General features: G+C 41.7%; 3 protein-coding genes across 10 annotated transcripts in view; 1 reads left to right on the top strand and 2 right to left on the bottom strand.

The window, feature by feature from the left end:
- The window catches only part of NTN4 (netrin 4), a 182,360-nt gene extending 178,531 nt beyond the window's left edge, over positions 1 to 3,829 (bottom strand). Inside the window, exon 1 of the mRNA XM_039495456.1 lies at positions 3,811 to 3,829. Within this exon, the coding sequence (XP_039351390.1) occupies positions 3,811 to 3,826 (16 nt within the window). The 5' untranslated portion in view covers positions 3,827 to 3,829. The remainder of the gene's footprint in view (positions 1 to 3,810) is intronic.
- A 353-nt stretch (positions 3,830 to 4,182) lies between these two features.
- On the top strand, positions 4,183 to 7,278 carry SNRPF (small nuclear ribonucleoprotein polypeptide F). Its single transcript, XM_039494226.1, has 5 exons — positions 4,183 to 4,228; positions 4,823 to 5,067; positions 5,236 to 5,361; positions 6,111 to 6,175; positions 7,170 to 7,278. The coding sequence occupies exons 1-5, from the start codon at positions 4,183 to 4,185 to the stop codon at positions 7,234 to 7,236; spliced, it is 549 nt and encodes a 182-aa protein (XP_039350160.1). The 3' UTR covers positions 7,237 to 7,278.
- Positions 5,787 to 23,095, bottom strand: part of CCDC38 (coiled-coil domain containing 38) — a 44,260-nt gene continuing 26,951 nt past the window's right edge. For 7 of the 8 annotated variants that reach the window (XM_039495362.1, XM_039495396.1, XM_039495381.1 and 4 more), the window contains 4 exons: positions 20,498 to 20,633; positions 17,255 to 17,460; positions 10,896 to 10,989; positions 5,787 to 8,129 (listed from right to left, as the gene is read on the bottom strand). In XM_039495362.1, coding sequence (XP_039351296.1) covers positions 8,022 to 8,129; positions 10,896 to 10,989; positions 17,255 to 17,460; positions 20,498 to 20,633 — 544 coding nt within the window. In that variant the 3' untranslated portion in view covers positions 5,787 to 8,021. Of the gene's footprint in view, positions 8,130 to 10,895; positions 10,990 to 17,254; positions 17,461 to 19,568; positions 19,905 to 20,497; positions 20,634 to 23,095 lie in introns of those variants that run through there. The other variant, XM_039495416.1, reaches the window with a different exon arrangement.

Below are 23,095 nucleotides of genomic sequence, written 5' to 3'. Positions count from 1 at the left end.
AGTAAAAATCTTAAATGAACCAAACTGTACCATAGAATCTCTATGGATAATAATACCATGCTTGAATAATAAGAATATAGCGGTAAGGATATACTATCAACCACCTGACCAGGATGGTGATAGTGACTGTGAAATACTCAGGGAGATTAGAGAGGCTATTAAAATAAAAAACTTCAACTATCCCCATATTGACTGGGTACATATCACCTCAGGACGGGATGCAGAGACAAAGTTTCTTGACACCTTAAATGACTGTTTCTTGGAGCAGCTAGTCCTGGAACCCACAAGAGGAGAGGCAATTCTTGATTTAGTCCAACGTGGAGCACAGGATCAGGTTCAGGAGGTGAATATAGCTGGACCACTTGGTAATAGTGACCATAATATAATTAAATTTAACATCCCTGTGGTGGGGAAAACCACCACAGGAGCCCAACACTGTAGCATTTAATTTCAGAAAGGGGAACTACACAAAAATGAGGAGGTTAGTTAAACAGAAATTAAAAGGTACAGCATCAAAAGTAAAATCCCTGCAAGCCACATGGAATCTTTTTAAAGACACCATAATAGAGGCTCAACTTAAATGTATACCCCAAATTAAAAAAAAACATAGTAAGAGAACCAACCATGTTGTTTAACCACCATGGCTAAACAACAAAGTAAAAGAAGCAGTCAGAGGGAAAAAGGCCTCCTTTAAAAAGTAGAAGTTAAATCCTAATGAGGAAAATAGAAAGGAATATAAACTCTGGCAAATGAAGAGTAAACATATAATTAGGAAGACCAAAAAAGAATTGAAAAACAGCTAGCCAAAGACTCAAAAAGTAATAGCAAAAAAAAAATGTTAAGTACATCACAAGCAGGAAGCCTGCTAAACAACCAGTGGGGCCACTGGACAATCGAGATGCTAAAGAAGCACTCAAGAACGATAAGGCCATTGCAGAGAAACTAAATAAATTCTTTGCATCGGTCTTCACAGTTGAGGATGTGAGGGAGATTCCCAAATCTGAGCCATTCTTTTTAGGTGACAAATCTGAGGACCTGTCCCAGATTGAGGTGTTATTAGAGGTAGTTTTGGAACATTGATAAACTAAACAGTAAGAAGTCACCAGGACCAGATAGTATTCACCCAAGAGTTCTGAAGAAACACAGAAGTTAAATTGCACGACTACTAACTGTCATTTGTAACCTATCATTTAAATCAGCTTCTGTACCAAATGACTGGAGGATAGCTAATGTGATGCCAATTTTTAAAAAGGGCTCCAGAGGTGACCCCTGCAATTACAGGCCGGTAAGCCTGATTTCAGTACAGGGCAAACTGGTTGAAACTATAGTAAAGAATAAAATTGTCAGACACAGATGAACATAATTTGTTGGGAAACAGTCAACATGATTTTTGTAAAGGGAAATCATGCCTCGCCAATCTACTAGAATTCTTTGAGGGGGTCAAGAAGCATGTGGACAAGGGGGATCCAGTGGATATAGTGTACTTAGATTTTCAGAAAGCCTTTGACAGGGTCCCTCACCAAAGGCTCTTAAGCAGTCATGATATAGGAGGGAAGGTTCTCTCGTGGACTGGTAACTGGTTAAGAGGTAGGAAATGAAGGGTAGGAATTAATGGTCAGTTTTCAGAATGGAGAGAGGTAAATAATGCTGTCCCTCAGGGGTCTGTATGGGGACCATTCATAAATTATATGGAAAAAGGGGTAAACAGTGAGGTGGCAAAATTTGCAGATGATACAAAACTACTTAAGATAGTTAAGTCCCAGGCAGACTGCAAAGAGTTACAAAGGGATCTCACAAAACTGGGTGACTGTGCAACAAAATGGCAGATGAAATTCAATGTTGATAAATGCAGTGGTGAGCTGGAGCAGGTTCCCATAGGTTCCCAGTTCCCAGGTGGTTAAACCTAACCGTCTCCGTGGAGGGCGAGAAAAAAAGAGAGGGGAAGGGGCAAAGAAAGACTGGTCATGAGGCACCGATCATCTCCTGCTCCCAGCTCCAGCCAGGGGGGCTTCCAGCCCCCTGCCCTCCCCCTCTCCTCCTTCCTCCAGCTGCAGGGCCAGGCCAGCAGCACCAGCTGCTCAGAGCAGCTGAGCTCTCCTCTTGCTTTGAGCTGCTGGCTGGAGGCAAGGGGGGGGGCTGGCTCTGGTGTTGGGGGGGGGGGGGGGGCAATTTGCCCCAGGCCCCTGGGCCCCCCCCCCCCCCAGGCCCCCCCCGCCCCCCCCCCCCCCCCCCCCCCCTTAAATCAGAACTTTTTATAGGGAACCAGTTGTTAAGATTTTGGCAGCTCATCACTGGATAAATGCAAAGTAATGCACACTGGAAAACATAATCCCAACTACACACATAAAATGATGAGGTCTAAAAATTAACTCTTACCACTCAAGAAAGAGATCTTGGAGTCATTGTGGATAGTTCTCTGAAAACATCCACTCAATGTGCAGCGGCAGTCAAAAAAGCAAACAGCATATTAGGACTTACTTAAAAAGGGATATATAATAAGACAGAAAATATCATATTGCCTCTATATAAATCCATGGTACACCCACATATTGAATACCGCATGTAGATGTGGTTGCCCTATCTCAAAACAGATATATTGGACTTGGAAAAGGTTCAGAAAAGGACAACAAAAATGATTAGGGGTATGGAATGGCTACCGTATGAGGAGAGAGTAATAAGACTGGGACTTCTTAGCTTGGAAAAGAGACGACTAAGGGGGGATATGACAGAGGTCTATAAAATCATGACTGATGTGAAGAAAGTAAATAAGGAAGTGTTATTTACTCCTTCTCGTAACACCAAGGAGTTGAAGGCCAAGACTATAACAGGGTTCAAAAAAGAACCGGATAAATTCATGGAGGCTAGGTCCATCAATGGCTATTAGCCAGGATGTGCAGGGATGGTGCACATCCCTAGCCTCTGTTATCCGGAAGCTGGGAGTGGGTGACAGGGGATAGATCACTTGATCATTGCCTGTTCTGTTTGTTCCCTCTGGGGCACCTGGCATTGACCACTGTCACAGGACAGAATTCTGGGTTCGATAGACCTTTGGTCTGACCCAGTATGGTCGTTCTTATCCCTGTGGCCTCAGAGAAGGGCACATGATTTGGCCCATTAATAATTTAATCAGGGGAAGTACTATTTCTTTGAACAGTATGGAGGCAGAAGGAATTTGCCAATTATTTGGGGAGACAGAAATACATAGAGGAGTGGACACTCCCTGCAAGTATAGTTGTTTACTGAATATACACATTTTACACACAGAGTTGAATATATTGAGCATTAAGCAGAAAAAAATATATCATACTTACTGTGTACAGTAGCCTCAGTCTCAAAAGGGCCTATATATTGGGGCAAATTCTTGTCTGATCAACTCCTGCTAGATTACGATGCTAACACATGGAATACTAAATGTTACAAAGACAATATTTATTAGGGCTTAAAGGAATTAAGAGTTATAACTACAGCAACACAACTAAAGTTCATTAAGTGTAAGCAAGCCAGGAAGGGCATTCTGGGCACCCTATTGCCAAGAGAAGTAGTAGTAGTTCTACTGCTTGAGGTTTAAAACTATACTGCAGCTTCCAATCCTGCACTGGCAAGGACATAGACTAGATGAGCTACATGGTTTTTTCCTGTTTTAGTTTTGATAATTCCATGTCCATATTAATTAAAATATCCTACTCTATACACTACTCTTTTAAAAAGAAATCCAGTTCACTATGTTTTGCTCCACTTCAACATATTGCAAGAAACACGGAACTGGAAAAAGCTGGCTTTATATGAAAAGAGTATAACAGAGTTTCTTACCAGAAGGCGCCACCATACACTTCCAGACAGGCCTAATGCAGGCTAAACACTGCCACCTTGTGGATAAATATATACACTCACACTACATTCACTTCTGGGATGAGATTGAATCTGGTTTGCAGATTTGTAACCCTTTTGTTCCCAGTAAAAACGAACAGGAGTACCTGTGGCATCTTAGAGACTAACAAACTTATTTGAGCATAAGCTTTCGTGGGCTAAAGCCCACTTCATTGGATGCATAGAATGGAACATATAATAAGGAGATATACATACACGACATACAGAGAACATGAAAAGGTGGGAGTTGCCCTACCAACTCTCAGATGCTAATTAATTCCGACGAGCAATTGCTCCCAGGTTATTACAAAGACAATGGGGTTGAGGGAGTATCTTTTACTGCCTGGATCAACTTCAGTTGGTGAATCGGGTGTCTTCCAGAAAAATAAAAAATGAAATTCTAAGAAGGTGGCAATGACCCCTTTAGCTCCAATCCTGCAATGAGCTTTTGTTTTTTAAAAACATTTTTTGCTCAAATTTAACAGGTTCATTCTCAGCTCAGGAATGAATCTACCATTTATTTAGCAATGCTTGTAGGCAAAATGGTTGAGCAGTTTTAAAAAATGAAAAGAGCAAAATAAATTCCTTAAAGTCTGTGAGGCACTTGGCTGCTCTGGCCATGGGGGAACTGGAGAAATAATGGGGCATGGAAAAGTCTATGAATTAAATAATCAAATTCACAGCATTGCAGGGTGCAGTTCTGCGCACTGGGTCAGGCCACGGTAAGTAGTTTGCAGGGAAAGGCCCTGACCCTGCAAGGGGCTCCACGTGCTTTGGCTCCTCCCTGGGTCTTGGGGACAGTCTGTGTCCCCCCACCACCATAAAACCGCTAAGAAAGCGCAGATTCAAATTTTAGCCTCCACATACACACAGGATTACGGTACGGAACCAGCTGCTACAGATCGCCCTAACGCAGGGGACGGGGCGTGACCTTCGACGCTTCCGTCTCCATGAGGATCGCGTCACCACCCCCAGTCCCGCCACTCAGCGCCCGGCTTTTCCGTTCGCGCGCTAGCCCTCGTGCCCAATGGGACTGAGGCTTCCGTGGGCGGGGAAAAGGCGAAAGGTCAGGGCGCCCTCCCGGAAGTGGAGGCGCGGACGTCACTTCCTGCTTTTCTCTTAGACTCCGGCGGGCGCACGTGCGGCCCTGCGAGTAATTTTTGTTTTTACCGCTGCCTTGTGCCAGGCCGCGTTACCATGGTGAGGGGGGCGCTGCCGCGAGGGGCGGGTTTTGGGGGTGTCGGGGGCGCCCTGGGGCGGTGGGGTGGCCGGAGAGAGGGGCTGGTCGGGGCGGGGCCGGGCGGGGGGCGGGTCGGGAGCCGGGCCCCTCGCCCTGACCCCGCCGCTGTGGTGACTTGCGCCCCGCAGAGCTTGCCCCTGAACCCCAAGCCCTTCCTGAACGGGCTGACCGGGAAGCCGGTGATGGTGAAGCTGAAGTGGGGGATGGAGTACAAGGGCTACCTGGTGTCTGTCGACGGCTACATGAACATGCAGGTCAGTGGGAGCCGGGACGCGGCCGCCCCGGGGGAGGCCCCGAGGGCTGCGAGGGAGGGAGGGTCAAAGCTGGGTGTGTGTCAGGGGTCAGAGGGGGCCCAGAGGGGGCGGTGGGGTGTCTGTGTGTCATGGTTGTTCAGAGGGGATTGGGGGTCCCACAGGCGGTGAGTGGGTGGGTCAGGGTTATACAGTGAGGCTCATAACGGGGGAGTGACTTGCCTGGTATCAAATAAGTCATCTGACAGGTAGGCAGGGAGCCCACTGCTCCTGCTCCGCTTAGCCCTGTGCGGAGCTACCCACTCCTGCAGTGCAGCAGAGCAGCAGCTTTGTCCAAGGTGAAGGTAAGATTGGATTGAGAACTGATTAAAAGGGCTGTATAAGAACTGATGAGTAGTAGTAGTAGTAATTATTGCTTTGAAGCCTGATGGCAAATGTATGTTTGTTTTTAATTTCCTCAAAAGTACACTTACAGGAAGTTTAAAAGCAATAGTTCTAAAGCAATAGACAATACTTGGCTATATATTACACACTTGTGGTCAAATTCTTAAATGAAAAGTGAAACATAATAAGCTACATGCATAATAAAATAAAGTGCTCTAATGAGGTATGAGTTACTATTGAACAGACTCAGTCTCCAGAAGGGCCCATTAACCCTTGTAAGGCTAAAGTCACTCTACAATAGTTTACTGATTGCTGGCTGAGAATTTTCTTCGAACAGTTATGCTAATATATTCTTCTTTTTCTAAAAGCTTGCAAACACAGAAGAATACATCGATGGTGCATTGTCAGGACACCTTGGTGAAGTTTTGATAAGGTAACTAGCAAATTAGAGTATTTCATAAGTTACATAGTAGACATATTACATTTGTAGATGGACATAACAGTTCAACTCCTAATACTTAGCCTAAAACAATCTGAAAGCTTGCAATGTTAAAGACATTAATTGTAGTATCCATTTCTGTGCTAAACGGTGCCAGACAACACTTTGTTAAAGGATAACACTAAAAACTATATTATCGGGGGGGAGGGGGAAAGTAACACTAAAATATACAAATGTTTCATAATTTCTCCTTTTGTAATGATGTCTTTCATTGGTTCTCTTGGTTCTTATTGGATATTTATATGAATCTCTTGTCAATAGCTGAGGAAAATCTCATGCCTAATCAGGAAGTTAAATAGGCACTGAACAGTATCACAGAAATGAAGGGTCTCTAAATAGGGAGAGGTATCAACAGGTAGCAGAGACCTCAATAAGTGTGGGGGGAGGGGAGAGTTTCAACAGAGTATTAATAAACTATTACATGCTTAACTTCAAGCACATGACTGTTTGCAGGAGCCAGGCCTTAATATATATTACATCAGATGTGAAAAAAATCCAGAATGTCTTCACTGCTTGTTCAGTAACACCTATTACCACTATCAGCAGAGAAAAATGCCATATATATTAAGGCCTGGCTCCTGCAAACAGTCATGTGCTTGAAGTTAAGCATAGGCATAAGTTTATAGGATATGGGCCTAAAAATAAATTAGTCTAGTGTACAATGAATCTGTCATTCTTTTAGTAACTTATTTTCTCTGTTATAATGGACCGTTACAAAATGAACTATCTGAAAGTCCCTTGGACTGTGGGATCACCATCAACATATATTAATTGGTTAGCCTGATAAACTTGATGTTTGGAGGTTTTTTAAATAGCTGGTCCAAGTTCAATTTGGAAAACATGTAACTTAGTTAAAAGCTAGTGTTCATCTGGGGAAAATCAACAAAAACATGTTTAAAATTAAGAGAACTTCTGGTTCTATTTACAGGTGTAACAATGTCCTGTACATCAGAGGAGTAGAGGAAGAAGAAGAAGATGGGGAAATGAGAGAATAAGTTTGTATATTTTTGGAAAATAAAGATCAGTTTTTCACAACTTTTGTTAAGGAGTCTGAAGTTTTACTGTACAAATTTCTATAAAATTCATAACTTGTTTTGTTTAGTGTATTCTCGTATGGAGGGAAACTTTGAACTATATAAACCCATCTAATTTAAAGTCAGACTTTTTAAAGGTTGTTGCAAGATTAATGCTAGAGAGGAAATCTTTCAGTCTGAAACTGAAATAAGATTACAGAGTTGATGGGATGAAATGACATTTTAAAATACTAATATGTGTACTACTTTATTCTTAAAGGTGAACTCTTGCATCTAAGTGGCTTCCCATGGTAAATTTTATCTTTAAAGTTGTGCATATCAACAGGATTGTGGCAAATCACTTTATGTAGCAAAGGGTGTCCTATCTCTTTCACTGCACTGCAGTTGTATTATAGAGCAGCTCAAAAGTCAATGAGGATTTTTTTTTTTTTTACTGTTGCAAACAGCTGTCTTTCTAAGTTGACTACACTGGAGTGTACTGAAGTAGTTATGGCATTTTTCTCTGCTGATAGTGGTAATAGGTGTTACTGAACAAGCAGTGAAGACATTCTGGGTTTTTTCCACATCTGATGTACAAAGTAGGTTCATTACTTACACTATGGATCCCTGCATGTTAGTGATAACTCCTCTTTGTTTGTAAGTTCTGTTAAACTACACTACAGAATATTAATCTTTTACTCTAGATGAACTAAGTAGGAAGATATACCTGCAACACCCCCTTTAAGGAGGTACAACTACTTTTAAACTCAAGTGAAAAATAACATATCGTCTTGCATTTTTGTGTTGATCTCTTTCAGGCACACCTCCTTTCTAATCTCTGGAGGCTGTGAGCGAAATACCAGTTTTCTTCCCATCTGAAATGTTGGAAAAGGAAAGTGTTGAACATAAACATATACATCTGTGGAGACTCATATTTTTATCATAAATTCTATTAATAGACTATATAGGGTTTCATTGTGAAATACTTTCACAGCTCCCTGTTGGGTGTGGAATTGCATTATGCCCCAATGATCCCAAGAGTCATTTTGCTCTGAAGTAGTCAAAGCCTCCTGAAGTATGACTGCTGTATTATCTATAGAGAAAATATGGCCTCAGTGGCTGGATGGTGACACAATGGAGATAATCCTCAGCTGTTGTACATTTGCATAGTTCCATTGAAGTCAATGGAGCTATGACAATTTACAGTAGGTGAGGATCTCTCCCAAGGTCTCCTGCTATGCATAGGTCTGGCACAGCATAGCCTTAGTCTGGTTTAGAACATGCAGATTCTTCCTTAAGAATATAACTAAACTTTAAAATTTAAGAATAAAACTGTTAGTTGATTTTTTTAAATAAACGAATGTCTTCGACCACTGCCTGTGCATCTGGCTGGAAGTTGACAGCTGCTTTGCTGTCATCACCAGCTGAAGACCATGACCCTTCTGAGGCTGTGATGGCACATTACATCTAAGAGTGTAAATCCCTATGGATTTAGTTCAGAATGGCAAAGTACAAACCAGAACTAAACAGCTGGGGGTATTAGTGGAGTATGAAGAAAAATTAGTAGAGGAGAGAAGGGTCTGTGAATGCACAGACTGTCAGAAACTGGAGCACATAACAAGCTATAAGCACCAGCTACTTGCACAGGAATGAGAATCTTGGGTGGCTCAGTGCTGGGATGGCTCCTTCCCATGGCAGTAACATCAGTATGTGGCACTTACTGCCTTCTCTTTGATATGGCAGTATGCTGCCTTTTATTCTACCATTTACACATGCATTAATGACTCATTTCTAGCATGGGTTCCAGCCTGAGGCTATGGAAAGGCTCCCTTCTCAGCTCTGGAAGAAGCACCTCCCAATTCTAGTTTGTCAGCAGGCCTGACAATACTGCTGTTACCAAGATTAGAGGTAGAGAACACAGAGAAATTGGAATCTACCGCCGTCAGTTTTCAAAACTTGTATTAATCTACACTCTGTAAAAGACTAAAAACACCCAACTTTAACTATCATATGTCTGAAAGTTTTACCTATTTTTGTTATATGGCACCTAAAACAACTCACTGAAACATTAGAAATAACCTGTTCTTCAGTTTACTCTAACTTGCACTGCTTCTGTCATAATCAATTAAGGCTGGAGCTTACAAATACATATATGCATCATTTTACCTGTCGGTGTTACCCATGTACACAAGCATTTGCAGTACCTTAGCTTGCCCCTGTGAAATTCATTTTTCAAAATAGAAAAACATGCCTGCAATACCCCAGCATAAGTAGAGCACCCACAGCTATTACACCTGCCTAATTTAAAAAACAAGACTATACTTCAAATTGTGTCCCTCTGAGGTTGAGATAAAATCAGACAATCTGGAAACTGCTCAGGTTTTTACATATTAATAGAGGGTCACATTCAATTCTCACACATCCCTGACAACGTGACACTGTATAACGGGTTGGCAACCTTTTAGAAGTGGTGTGCAGAGTCTTCATTTATTCACTAATTTAAGGTTTTGTGTGCCAGTAATACATTTTAACGTTTTTAGAAGGTCTCTTTCTATAAGTCTATAATATATAACTAAACTATTGTTGTATGTAAAGTAAATAAGGTTTTTAAATGAAGCTTCTTAAACATTTTAAAATTAAATTAAAATGCAGAGCCCTCCCCCACCCTTTCCCCGACCAGTGGCCAGGACCTGGGAAGTGTGAGTGCCACTGAACTCAGCTCACGTGCCACCTTCAGCACGCATGCCGCAGGTTGCCTACCCCCTGCTGTATAACAAAGTGAAAATTAGTTATGCTTATATAATCTTAGATGTGTAATTAGTGTTACTGCATTTGCTTCATTATATAATTAAAATGTTCCTTAATATATACAGTCAGAGGGAAGAAATAAGGTTGGGGTGATAATGTTCTGTTAGTTTTCTGATTTTACAATGTTTTTTGGCTATAATTGAACAGCTGCACAACTCATTCTACATTTACAGGCCTACTCAGTTTGAGTAATGATGCTAGCAGAATGCAGAGTAGTACTAGCATCCAGAAAATATTAACCAGATAGTATTGTACATTTTATATGTTGCAGTTGAGGCCACGGAAACAGTTCAAGTATCACCCTCTTGAAATGTGAATTCTCTGCTGATTTCTAACTGCTAATGATGTGACCTCTTAATTAAATAAAAGGACCTTGAACTGGATCATACCTTAAATTTCCCTCAGCCACCTTCAATTACTATTTTACTGAAATATTCAATTAGTCGCTATTCAAAATAAGGGCTAGATATTTTCAGTTAATCCACTAATTGGCTACTTGCATATTTTAGTGCTTTATAATTGAGTTTTCACCAACTACTAGTTAGCTCTTACTCAAAAAGGCCTGTGTGATGTCAAATAAAAAATGACAGTGGATTAACTATTTTTAGTGATCTACTACTACTGCAAATTTTGTAAATTTATTTACAGAATAGGCTAATGATCAGTGATGTTTTTTGTTTTATTCATAACTACATGCAAATTTCTCTCCTGCATAGGAAAAGTAAAGCTAATCCTAATATTTAACTTTAAAAGTGCTATAAAGGGACAGGATTTTTATTAAGAAAAATACACATGGTCTCAGACTTTTCAGAAAAAATAAACTAAATACAAACCTTCTTCTTTGGTGCTGCAATTGCTCTTTTCAGAGAACACTGCAGTCGTTCTTCCTGAAGTTTCATTTCTTGTTTCTTTTTTTCTTCACGTAACCTGCAATAGGGAAAAATGAAATTTGCTAGTGACTCATAAGGTATTAGTAGGAACAAAAAGGTCTGAAACTTTAACACAAACTCTTTTTGCTTCTTTAAATTTAATTTTGGAGGCAACAAACAGTAGCTTTGAAACAGTAGTTAATTATCTTGGTTCAAGGAAGGTGTTTTCCTGAACTACCAGCAAAATGACTAAGGAGAATGAAGTGGGGCAGGTTTGCAGACTAGAATTTTTTTAAAATTGGGATCCTATATAGCTTCTTGGTTTTTTACTAGAGTAATATTACTGTTTCAGATATCACATGGGATGATCTGTCCAGGAATTTGATGGAAGCAAAGCTTATTTCTTATAAAAGGGCATCATGTCTAACTTGCAGAGCAGCGGAGAAGAAAAAGGCACCCTGATGTTATTTCCACATAAGGCAGTCATTGCCTTTAAATTTTTTTTTCTTCTTTAAGACTTTTTTTTTAAACTATACCCTCTCGTGCTGTGATTACATCAGCTCTCACAAGCTATGTGATGTTGGTCCTAATCAGCACTCAGATGGGACACTTCTAAACAACAACTTCATGACATAGAAAGTGTTTTGACAGGACGAGACACTCCTCTCTCTCCATCTAAATTGAACTAACCCCACAGATTGGTGAGAAGGGGTATTGTGCTGCTGGAATTGCTGCTTTTGGAGACATAATGCATGACGACAATCGGTGAGGACCTTAAAATTCTCATGGGACTTCTTTCCAAAACAAAAATTAGCCAAACACTGACCTATCCAAATCCGAGCATGGGTAATCACACTGACATTTCAAAAGGAACTTAAGTAGTGCACTGTTAGATAGCTGCCATATTCTACCCCAGAAATGATTATACATGTGTATAACTAATAGGTTCCAAATACTTTAGGAAGTATTGCTGAAATCATTTTATCCACTTCCAAGATGGAACATGGTAGCAGTTTCACAGTGCACAGTGACATTATTTAGGTTAGAACAGAAAGCAAATACTAACATATCCTCTTGAAACTGCAAGGTATGTCGGAAGGGGATGGGAAGGCAGGAGGCAGATACAATATAGTTACCCAAATTGGGCTTTGGGTAACTTTCTTTCATCTCTTTCAAAAAGGGCTACAAAATCTTTACCACATGTGCTCAGGTGTGGGGTTTTATGTCTTCTCTGAACGATGGCACATCTATCCAAAAGTACAATCTGTCCCTTCACATCATGCTGGGGTACTAGTTTAGTAATGACTCAGAATAAAGAATGGCCTTCCAGCTATATTACTCTCCTTTTTTTTCCAGGCATACTCTTTTGATGCTGTGTGCTTTGTTTATTCTTTTCTGGGATGGGTGTACAGTAGACTGCAAACTGTAACTTACCAAATGTATGATAATAGGAGAAAACAAAGAGGCTTTACAAAATTCTGGTCACTAATGTAGCTAAAAGTTTTGCACAAAAAGTTTTGTATACTATTTAAGTATCATATGCTGATAAATCCCATAAGGGGGCAGTACAGTACAACTATTCACTATATTAGACATCACACCATACTGTTAATGCAAAAGTGTCACTTAAAAACAAAATGGTGACTTTGCAACAATGCAGAGGAATCCTTAATTATTGCTAAAACAAACAAACCCATGAACTCGTTTACTCACTTCACAACAGGCTGCCATGTAGAGAATCAAAGCTCTAGCCCCACATTTAAGCTCTGATCCTGCAAACCCCTATGCATGTCCTCTGAAGAAGTTCCTAAATTACCAGAAATGATTATGCAAAATCTCTCCTCAAAAGAGCAAACCAACTTTTGAAAGAATTGAAACCATTTCAAAAAATTACCACAGTATCAAGCTGGTACTGGAGTTAAACTCCCTGCATTACATCAGATATGTTTGTTCTGAACTTTCATTCAAAACTCCTTACATTTGTAATAATTTTTTGGTGACTAGACGTGATTGTCAAGGCAGGAACCTAATACGCCTGCCAGGTCTTTTATCTCTGTTTTTGCTGGGTAATTTAACACAAGGACAAAGCACGCTGTAACTGCCTTGACATCTATTTAACTTTGGAATTCAGCTAAAACAGATGCCAGTTTCTTTTCCCAGATAGTTACTGCCTTATGGCATCTTGTGGTGTCACATAATAGCAGTGGCTTTATTAATTGTCATATTATCTATGCTCCCACACCCCAAGTCAATGCAATTAGCACTGCTGTGATCGCTACACAAATACTATGTCTTGTTCTGGTGTCCACATTTCAAGAAGGATGTTGAAAAATTGGAAAAGGTTCAGAGAAGAGCCCTGAGAATGCTTAAAGGATTAAAAAATCATGCCTTACAGCAATAGACTCAAGGAGCTCAATCTATTTATCTTAACAAAGAGAAGGTTAAGGGGTGATTTGATTACAATCTATATGTACCTGAATGGAAAACAAATAGTTAATAATGGGCTCTTCAGTCTAGCAGAGAAAGGTAGAACATGAGCCAATGGCTGGAAGTTGAAGCTAGACAAATGCAGACTGGAAATAAGATGTACATTTTTAACAATGAGATTAATTTCTCATTGGAACAACTTATCAAGGGTCATGGTGGAGTCTCTCACTGACAATTTTAAAATCAAGATTGGATGTTTTTCTAAAAGATCTGCTCTAGGAATTATTTTGGGGAAGTTCTATGGCCTGTGTTATAGGAGATCAGACTAGATGATCACAATGGTCCCTTCCAGGCTTGGAATCTATGTGGCTAGTTTCTCAACAAAATTGTGTGTGTGTGTGTGTTGGCAGGATCAGCGGGGCCTTAGTCCCTTGCTTCTGTGAAAGTAGTACAGCAAAGGTAACATGCTCAGCCCCTCTCATCAGGAAAAGAATCTCTGCCTTTCAAAGGCAGTTCTCCTGCTGATTCATGGCAAGGAGCATATCTCCTCCGAATCCCTTCCTCCTGGGCTGAGAGGTCTGATGCATGCTAAAGGTAGAAACAGCATTCATCTTCTGGTAGAAGAAAATTTAGTGCATCAGGAACTCTATGGCAGTTTAGAACAAGTGGGAGCATTGGGACTTGAAGGACACTTCCAGCTACAAAGGAAAATGTGCTGTTGTTTGGAAAAGCCAAACTGTGTTTTTGTGTGTGATGTTTTGAACATGGTTGACACTCCCTAATTTTAAATGGGCTATTGGTGTTCCAGAATAGACATCCGGTGCCATGCAGCTGGGGAGTAGTCGTATCTCCGCTTTGTTGTTTTTGTAGATCATCTAAAAGCAACTCACAGTCCTAAAACATTTTAATGTGACCTTGTTTCAACAGATACATCTGGTGTATTGACAGAAAATAAAAACCTTTTAGCTACTTGTATTTTTATTGTAATATTCATATAAAATGTCAACTATGATATTCCAGTATACCACAGTATAAAGATTTAACTCATGATTTCACTTCCCTAACAAAAAACAAAAGCATTTTTATTATATAACAAAAGAAGTGTAGACCTATTACTGCACCAAAAGTAGAAAAAATAATTCCAGAAATGCTTAGAACATAAAAATATAATTGGGGCCTTTTATGAGATCAGTGTTGTATTAAAATAAATATTTCTGAGGCGCTATGTATATTAAACAGTTTATTTTATGGTATTTAAAAAACGTGTGTGATATCACATTAAATGAACTGTTTTTCTGACCTGTGGTAAACCCAGCTTTGAAATATACTGTAGTGACATCCAAAGAAGGAGCGTTTGGCAAGATGTTTGCTCCCCTGAGAACTCCAACTCGATGCTATCTCACTATTAGCATATCACACGCTATCCCCCTAACATAATTCATTTAAAAAACAAGTAACAGGAAAAACAGGAAGAAAAAATTGCCCAATCCATTTGTTTCCATTGGTGCATAGCTGTACAAATATAGTACCTCCAGATAATGAATAGTAGGCTATTGAGGACCAACCAGACACTCTCATGTACAATAGGGCAAAAAGTTGAACTCTAGTGCATTGTTAACGACTATAATGTGATGGTGTTCCTCTGTCCCATTATCACTATAACACATGGGTTAGGGTCTGCTCCCTACTCCGACTGACTTCAATGGAGCAGGATCAAGCCCTTAGTGACTTCCCTGGTTGTTTCTCTCTATTGTTCTAGGACTAGATTGCCCATCAAGTCATACGTTTTTGTCCATTTAATAAAAGTAAAAACATCTCAGTTTGCTAAACCCAATAGGTTAGACATCCACTGGCTGACATTAGACACCATACAAGTCCTTCATATCCCATGATCAGAGGCGGATTATGGTTTCCAGGGGCCCTGGGCCAGAGCAAGTGGGGGGCCCCTCCCCACCTTTCTGTCTGCAGTCCTGACCCTTCTGCCTGCGAACCCACCCACAGCCTCACCCCTTTCTGACTCCTCCCTGGGACCCAGTCTCTGTTTCACCCAGGGCCTCTCTCCCATTCCACCCATCCCACAACCTGTTTGCTCCTTTCTGCCCTCCCCCCACTGCACCCCAAGACTGGAGAGGCTCTGTCCCCAGGGCCGTAGCAGGGAGTGAGAGCTCCTCCAGTCCCAGGGCCGCAGCAGGGGTCCAGGTGCTGGGGCTTCCCTGCCACCCTCCTCACTTCTGCAGGGGACCAGGATTGGGGCACTGGGGGCTTCTCCTGCTCCGCCTGCCTGGCGCTTCTGCCAGAGAGTGGGTTCGGCATGGGGGCTTCACCTGCTGCCCTGCGGCTTCTGCCGGGGAGGAGGTCTGGAGGATGGTGTGGACTGCACCCTTAGCAAGTTTGCAGATGACACTAAACTGGGAGGAGTGGTTGATACGCTGGAGGGTAGGGATAGGATACAGAGGGACCTAGACAAATTAGAGGATTGGGCCAAAAGAAATATGATGAGGTTCAACAAGGACAAGTGCAGAGTCCTGCACTTAGGACGGAAGAATCCCATGCACTGCTACAGACTAGGGACCGAATGGCTGGGCAGCAGTTCTGCAGAAAAGGACCTAAGGGTTACGGTGGACGAAAAGCTGAATATGAGTCAACAGTGTGCCCTTGTTGCCAAGAAGGCTAATGGCATTGTATAAGTAGGGGCATTTCCAGCAGATCGAGGGAAGTGATCATTCCCCTCTATTCAGCACTGGTGAGGCCTCATCTGGAGTACTGTGTCCAGTTTTGGGCCCCACACTACAAGAAGGATGTGGATAAATTGGAGAGACCCCAGCGGAGGGCAACAAAAATGATTAGGGGGCTGGAACACATGACTTACGAGGAGAGGCTGAGGGAACTGGGATTGTTTAGCCTGCAGAAGAGAAGAATGAGGGGGGATTTGATAGCTGCTTTCAACTACCTGAAAGGGGGTTCCAAAGAGGATGGATCTAGACTGTTCTCAGTGGTAGAAGATGACAGAACAAGGAGTAATGGTCTCAAGTTGCAGAGGGGGAGGTTTAGGTTGGATATTAGGAAAAACTTTTTCACTAGTAGGGTGGTGAAGAACTGGAATGGGTTACCTAGGGAGGTGGTGGAATCTCCTTCCTTAGAGGTTTTTAAGGTCAGGCTTGACAAAGCCCTGGGTGGGATGATTTAGTTGGGTTTGGTCCTGCTTTGAGCAGGGGGTTGGACTAGATGACCTCCTGAGGTCCCTTCCAACCCTGAGATTCTATGATTCTATGATCCAGCAGAAGCAGGGGAGGCCCTAGTTGGCTGGGGCCCCTGGGCTCAGGCCCTGTGGCTAATCTGCCACTGCCCATGCTGTGCTTCTCAGAATGTTGGCTTTATTTATGTCTGAAGGTGCTGTCATCTGCCTTCACACATAGCTGAAGATCCGCTGGTATATGCCTCTCTAAAGAAAAAGGTGAATCTCCAGATCCTGCATACCATCTGCATTTGTACTGGAGGAGCATCTATTAGAGCATGTGAGCTAATGCATATGAAAACTACCAACTGCCCTGTTTTCATTACAGTTTTACCTCAAGTTAAGAACCTGCCTTTTTTGGGTGGGAGTATAGAAAACTAGGCTCTAGATATCTGATGCTGAAAACACCAAAGGTGCACTAGGAAGGCATGTAAAGTTATTTTACTATCTTAGTATCTGCCCCTAATGTGATGCTATGTAGGTAAACATCTAATTTATGCACATCCAAAATATACAGAAACATTTGTTGTCAGAACGTCCACATTTTGCAAGATTAAGACCAATATTGTTAGTTAAATGCCCTTAGCCCGTGCAAAGATTGTTCAGAATACAAATCAGGAAAGAGCTTGCTGATTTTATACATATTGAACATTCACTTTACCTTTGCCTTCTTTCTTTCATCTTAATTTTCTCAATTGCTTCAATATTTTCTTTTGGAACTGACTCCAACAATTCACACAATTCTTCAATTCGATTCTCTATTCTCCTCAACATCTGAATGGAATTAATGCTTGATGTGTCTACTTCTCCAACACTAACTCTGTACACTTCTGCAACCTTTTTAGTAAGTGAATGTAGCATTTTGTCCTTAGATTAAACAAAAATAAATCTGTAAGAGCCTATAAAATATTGCACGAGTGATATTTGAATATAATAGCATTTCTGTAAATGCCTTGAAAGCAGCAAACAATAGACACGTGTATTTACTATCAATCTGATAGTCAGATGTGATCACATCAATAAGAAGATGACTTTTGTGTTATGTGAATGGTGAAAAAACAGAAGCATTTTAACCTTATGAAAAACAACAAATACGCAGCCATGGAATCCAAAGAAATTCCACCTTAGTGTTTTGGTGATAAATACCTCACCCTTTCCTGAGCTACGGCTCTAATTCAGCAAAGTACTTATGTACATGCATACGTGTGTATCAATAGGACTTCTCACATGCTTACAGCTGGGCACGTGTTTAAGTCCCCAGCTGAACAGTGGCCCCAAAGGGGCAGCCCTGGGATCACCTGCAGCAGCTATACTGAGGTAAACTACAATTTATCCTGTTTACACTAGGATTTTATAACGTGTTATCTATCATGTGAAATCTACCTTATTACAAACAGCTGGGTTTTTTTTCTGGTGTAGACATGGCCTTGGAACCAAGAAGCGGGTTTCTTTCACAAGAAATAAGCTGTGACAGTGTCAGAGCGGAATACTAGTTCTGCTACTGTTAAGGTTCAGACCAGTTTTCTGTTTAAAGGCAGACTTGTCTAAGTCCTCTAAAATCCGCAGTTACTCAGATTTCCTTGAAATATGGTGTGTCTCATGGGGGCATGGGTTAGTGATCCAAATTTAGGGTCATTGGACCAAAGGATTCCTGAGACACAGTACCCTCCCCCACAAAAAAACCCAACAGCTTTTCTTAAGGTTGACATATTTTACCAACTTTTTTTTTTTTTCCCCAGTTGGAGAGATTAAGCCGTGGCTCTGAGCCTGGTCAAAATGATCTTAATCACTGGACATTTATGTCAGCTGGTACGTTGCATCCATTAACCTTTGTTAGCAAAATTGAAAACGGTAGTGTCAAGATAGTTAAGATTTCAGGTTAGACGCATACCTAATGTGCAGGCATTAAATGGATTACTTGGCGCATGTATGAACATCATAACCAACAGGGTTTCTAGCTTGTGTGTTTTCACTGAAGGTGGATAGCTCAATGGGCTATGCAGCAGCCATTAAACCTGACTTCCAACCAGTGTCAATTTGAGTCCAATTTTGGGCAGAAATTTAAGAAAGAATTTAGCACTATGCCTTCTGACCTAGCTTTGTCAGGGGTGTGTGTTATTTTGGGGCAATGTAATGAAACATGAGAATGCTTGCTGAGGGAGAACAGTGGCAGGGAGAGGTTCTGGAGTTGCACTAAGGGAAAGGGGAGGATTTTGGGGATAGAGGGGCCTCAGGTGAGGGAAGACAGTGGGGTTAGGGACAGCTAAAATCCACCAGCTGGGTGACCTTGGGCCAGTCGCTTCACCTCTCTGTGCCTCAGTTTCCTAGCTGTAAAATGGGGAGAATGATGGAAAGTACTTTGAGATCTACTGATTAAAAAATACTATGTAATGGCTAATTCTTTTTGTTATTACCTAACTGCAACAGCATATCACCCACAAACCTAAGCAAGAACTACAACTGCCTAAATCCTCACTAACTCCTACAACAAACCTTTCTTTCTTTCTTTCTTTCTGTTAATAAAAGAAAACTAGGAAATTCACTGACAAAACTTTGTGAACACACAGAGTTAAGATTTCCTGGTAGTATCTCATGCTCTTTGTCAGAGTCACTGGGTGGCGGGCTGAGGCAGGAGCAGATGCTGGCTGGAGCAGGGGCTGGCTCGTGTGGAAACCCTTATGCACATGATGCCCTCTAACACTGTACTTTCACTTACCCATCATCAAACCACCCTAACTATTGACAAGTCCCATGGCATGAAGATCCCTGTGTCCCACTAGTGACACAACCTACACAACACAGTGCTGAAATGAGGTATATTGGATCTCTCAGTGTACAGATGCACCTCTTTTCTTTGATCACACACATGGGGGCCAGGTAGAAAGGACCACCCTCATAGCAGCATACCCTCTTGATTGCAGTTTATCACAATCACAGTTCTTCCAAGCTGCTCCAGATAATCTCTCCACCATTCAATACAGCTAACTCAGTGAATGTAGTGGGAGTGCAGGCAGTTAATTCCTAGTGTCTATTACCAGCTTCCAGGAGGCAGAGTTAAGGTTACATGGGCCTCTAATTTAACACTTCATTTACTGGTTTTCAGAAGTTTGAATTTTGCTTGTTGAATTAAACTTTCTGGAAGAGTACGATATATCAATAGACATCTTTAATTCGGAGTTAACAAAGTTTTTTGTCAGTGAATCAGCATTATTATTATCCAACTATGCATCTATTTACATATGTTCAATTCCTGAAAATAGACTGTGAACAGAATGGATTTTGGAAGCCAGGTATCCCAATTCAGGTTTGCACTGAGAATAAAGCAAAGATTTATGTTACTGTATCTTCTTGATCTCTGTGTATCTTCCTCTAGCACAACCTATATGATATTTTTATTGCAGACTCAGACCCCAGTCCCAGCCCCAGGGACTATGGTGCATATTTATATGAAGTAATTGCACAACTGCATAAAATGTATGTTACATTTATCTATCTTTGTGCTCAAATACTTGAAGTACGTAGTCTAAGGGAAAAAAATATAAGCTCAGATTATCCCTTTCCCCCCACAGTGTTATCTAGTCAGATTTACTGTACCATAGCTAGAAAGAAAAATGTGCTGACTTCTACATCAGCAACTTGAATAGCTGCAGATAGTAAATGAAGTAATAATAATAATGAAGTATTAGACACTGCACAACTGATGCTATCATCTAAACAGGAACAGATTAGGAGAGAGGGGAGGAACCACATGGAATACTTTATGCTACTATTTATTTCAAGGCATAAGAAAATCCCCATATCAGCACTTCTTTTTTTTCCTCTGTGATAAGAATAAGATATTTTTTAAAGATGTAATTGCAAAATTTGTTCTCTTGATATAAAACGTGTTTTGCAAAAGAATTACCTGGATTTCTGGATTAAACTCTCCAAAAGAAAACATTTTAGCTCTTAGTGCCAAATCTGTGCGTTTTTCCTCTTCATTGATGCAGGCAGCTTTAAGAATTTCTTTATGTCCTACAACAATACTTACTTTTTCTTCTCTGTGGGGAAAAAGAGATCTAGATTTTAGTCATATATTCTGTGGATTCATTGTGTTGTGCAGTAACTACCACTCAGCAGTTTAAAATGTTCTTTTCAGACAACTGTTAACAGGGCCGGCCCACAACATTTTGGCACCTGAGGCGGGGAGCTCAAATGACACCCCCCATATCCCATCGCTTGGACCAAAACTTTGAAAGGTCTCAATTCTGCCTTCTTCCTGTTCTACTCCTCTTATGGTACTGCTCTGATACCTACCCCAATAAAGGAGAACTAACAACTTAAAATGCCTTGTTCAAAAATTTTAAGTAACACTTTACTTTCATCCGACTAAGTGGGTATTCACCCACGAAAGCTCATGTTCCAAAGCGTCTGTTAGTCTATAAGGTGCCACAGGACTCTTTGCTGCTTTTACAGATCCAGACTAACACGGCTACCCCTCTGATACTTAACTTTCAAACGCCCGAACAGCAAATGTAACTTTTCTTGTCTGCATAGTAAACACTGGCATTTTTATCTGTTTGAATAATCAAAGTAGTGCTTTCCATGCCTTCTTGGTTGCAAAGATTTGAACTTCTTCCTGTTGAAGGTCCACAGTCTGGGCCAGCTCATGCTCTGTTGAGATGGTTGCAAGGCTGACCAGCCTCTCCTGAGTCATTGTGGAGTGTAGATGTGTTTTTATTAACTTCAACTTGGAGAAGCTGCTTTCTCCACTGGCAACTGTTACAGGAAGTGTTAGACGTATGTGCAGAGCAACAAAAGCATTTGGAAAGGGAGTGGTCAACTTATTTGTGCACATATATTCCAGAACAGCCTTTGGAGTTGATCCTGCTGAAATGTATCTTGAAAGGGCTTTCAGTTTATCACCTAAATCACTCTCATCAATATTGCGCATGTCATCATGTGTCAACACTGTCTCTAGTGCCCTGCATTGCTGGTGTAGGCCTTCTTCAGGTAGAGTGAGGAGTTTTGGAATATCATACAACATCCCAAATATACTGCTGTGTTCCTTGAGCTGCATGAAACGTTCTTCAACTGAATGTATTGCACAATCTAGCACCTGCCTTCTCATGGCATGCCAGATTTCTAGCCAGATTTTTCCAGTCCTTTGTTCCTGTAGAACCCAATGTGGCTGGAACCTTAGACTGGAAGAGTTTACAACAAAAACAGTATGCAGCATTCTGGGTTTTCGAGTACATAAGCCATGGCCTCTCCACTTTGTCACCATTGGGGATATCATGCCAGTAATGTGTTGGATGGTAACTTCTATTTTCACTGTCTTTGGGGAACATGAAGTTTTTCACTTGCTGTCAGGGCCGGCTCCAGGGGTTTTGCTGCCCCAAGCAGCCAAAAAAAAAAAAAAAACGTGATCGCGATCTGCGGCAATTCAGAGGGAGGTCCTTCGCTCCGAGCGGGAGTGAGGGACCCTCCGCCGAATTGCCGCCGAATACCTGAAAGTGCCACCCCGCTCAGGAGTGGCCATCCCAAGCACCTGCTTGATAAGCTGGTGCCTGGAGCCGGCCCTGCTTGCTGTGGCTCATACAGTACAAGGAAGTCCCTCCGGCTACTGCTCAAATGGGTCCACAGTCCTGGATCATCTAGATTTAAGGAACTAAACTCAGCAGTAGCTGTTTCTTGCGCCTCCAACACACTCTTCTCTGATCTATATTTTTCTTCGGGAATGTACATGGTTACATCCATTTGAGATGGAGATATGGATGCTGCAATAGCTGCCAGGTCACCTGCACTCTGACTAACTGGTAGATCAGGCATCTCCTTACCGCTCACATCCTCACTGGGGCTGGAAGGCTCACTGTGAACATTTGTGTCTATGTATCTCAGGAGAGCTCCTTCCTGCTTAGATAGAAAAGCTTCCTTTGCTTTCTTTCTTTTTCTGAATGCTGCCCCAAAGGGGCGTTTTCTTCTTTCACTCATGACTGCTGTTCTGTGCCAGCTATAGTGGCTCTCAACACTCAGTTGAAGGGGACAAACCTGAGTGAGGGAAGATATCAGTGTCTTAAGGGCCTAACTGGCTCCTACTACTTCAGTTGACTGCCTGTTCTCCTCAAGTGGGTTCAGGGAAGCAGCAGGAAACAGGAAGCTCCCTGAGAAGCTGGTGTTAATCAGTCCAAGCTCCTGGGGGTGCTAGAGGGGTACATAAGAGGCTCCTCCTCCTCTCTCTCCCTGCAACTCCTGCTGCTTTCTGCTATTCCCTCTCACCTTTTGTCCTGCCTGCCTGTTATATCTCTTGTGCCCTCCTTCCTCTAGCACAGCACTCCACCATCTCTGTGCATCTAGAGCAGAGAGAATACATATGCACCAGCAGCAGACACAATTTTCTATACTCTGGGTCCTAGTGGCCCCCACAGTCTAGCACCTGAGGTGGTTGCCTCAGTTCACCTTATGGTAAGGCCAGCCCTGACTGCTAATATCTTAGAAACTGGCTATTCTAAGAAAAGGAAGA

This window comes from Mauremys reevesii, linkage group 1, assembly GCF_016161935.1.
Source record: "Mauremys reevesii isolate NIE-2019 linkage group 1, ASM1616193v1, whole genome shotgun sequence".
NCBI lineage: Eukaryota > Metazoa > Chordata > Testudines > Geoemydidae > Mauremys > Mauremys reevesii.
The sequence above is the reverse complement of the archived record's forward strand: the minus strand, read 5'-3'. Positions and strand labels throughout refer to the sequence as shown.

What these genes read in the sequence shown, in the direction of transcription:
- SNRPF (XM_039494226.1), top strand. Translation starts at nt 4,183, where the DNA reads ATGGGGTTGAGGGAGTATCTTTTACTGCCTGGATCAACTTCAGTTG. An exon ending in TGCCAGGCCGCGTTACCATG is followed by an intron (nt 5,068 to 5,235) that starts GTGAGGGGGGCG and finishes TGCGCCCCGCAG; the next exon opens with AGCTTGCCCCTGAACCCCAA. An exon ending in ACGGCTACATGAACATGCAG is followed by an intron (nt 5,362 to 6,110) that starts GTCAGTGGGAGC and finishes TTTTTCTAAAAG; the next exon opens with CTTGCAAACACAGAAGAATA.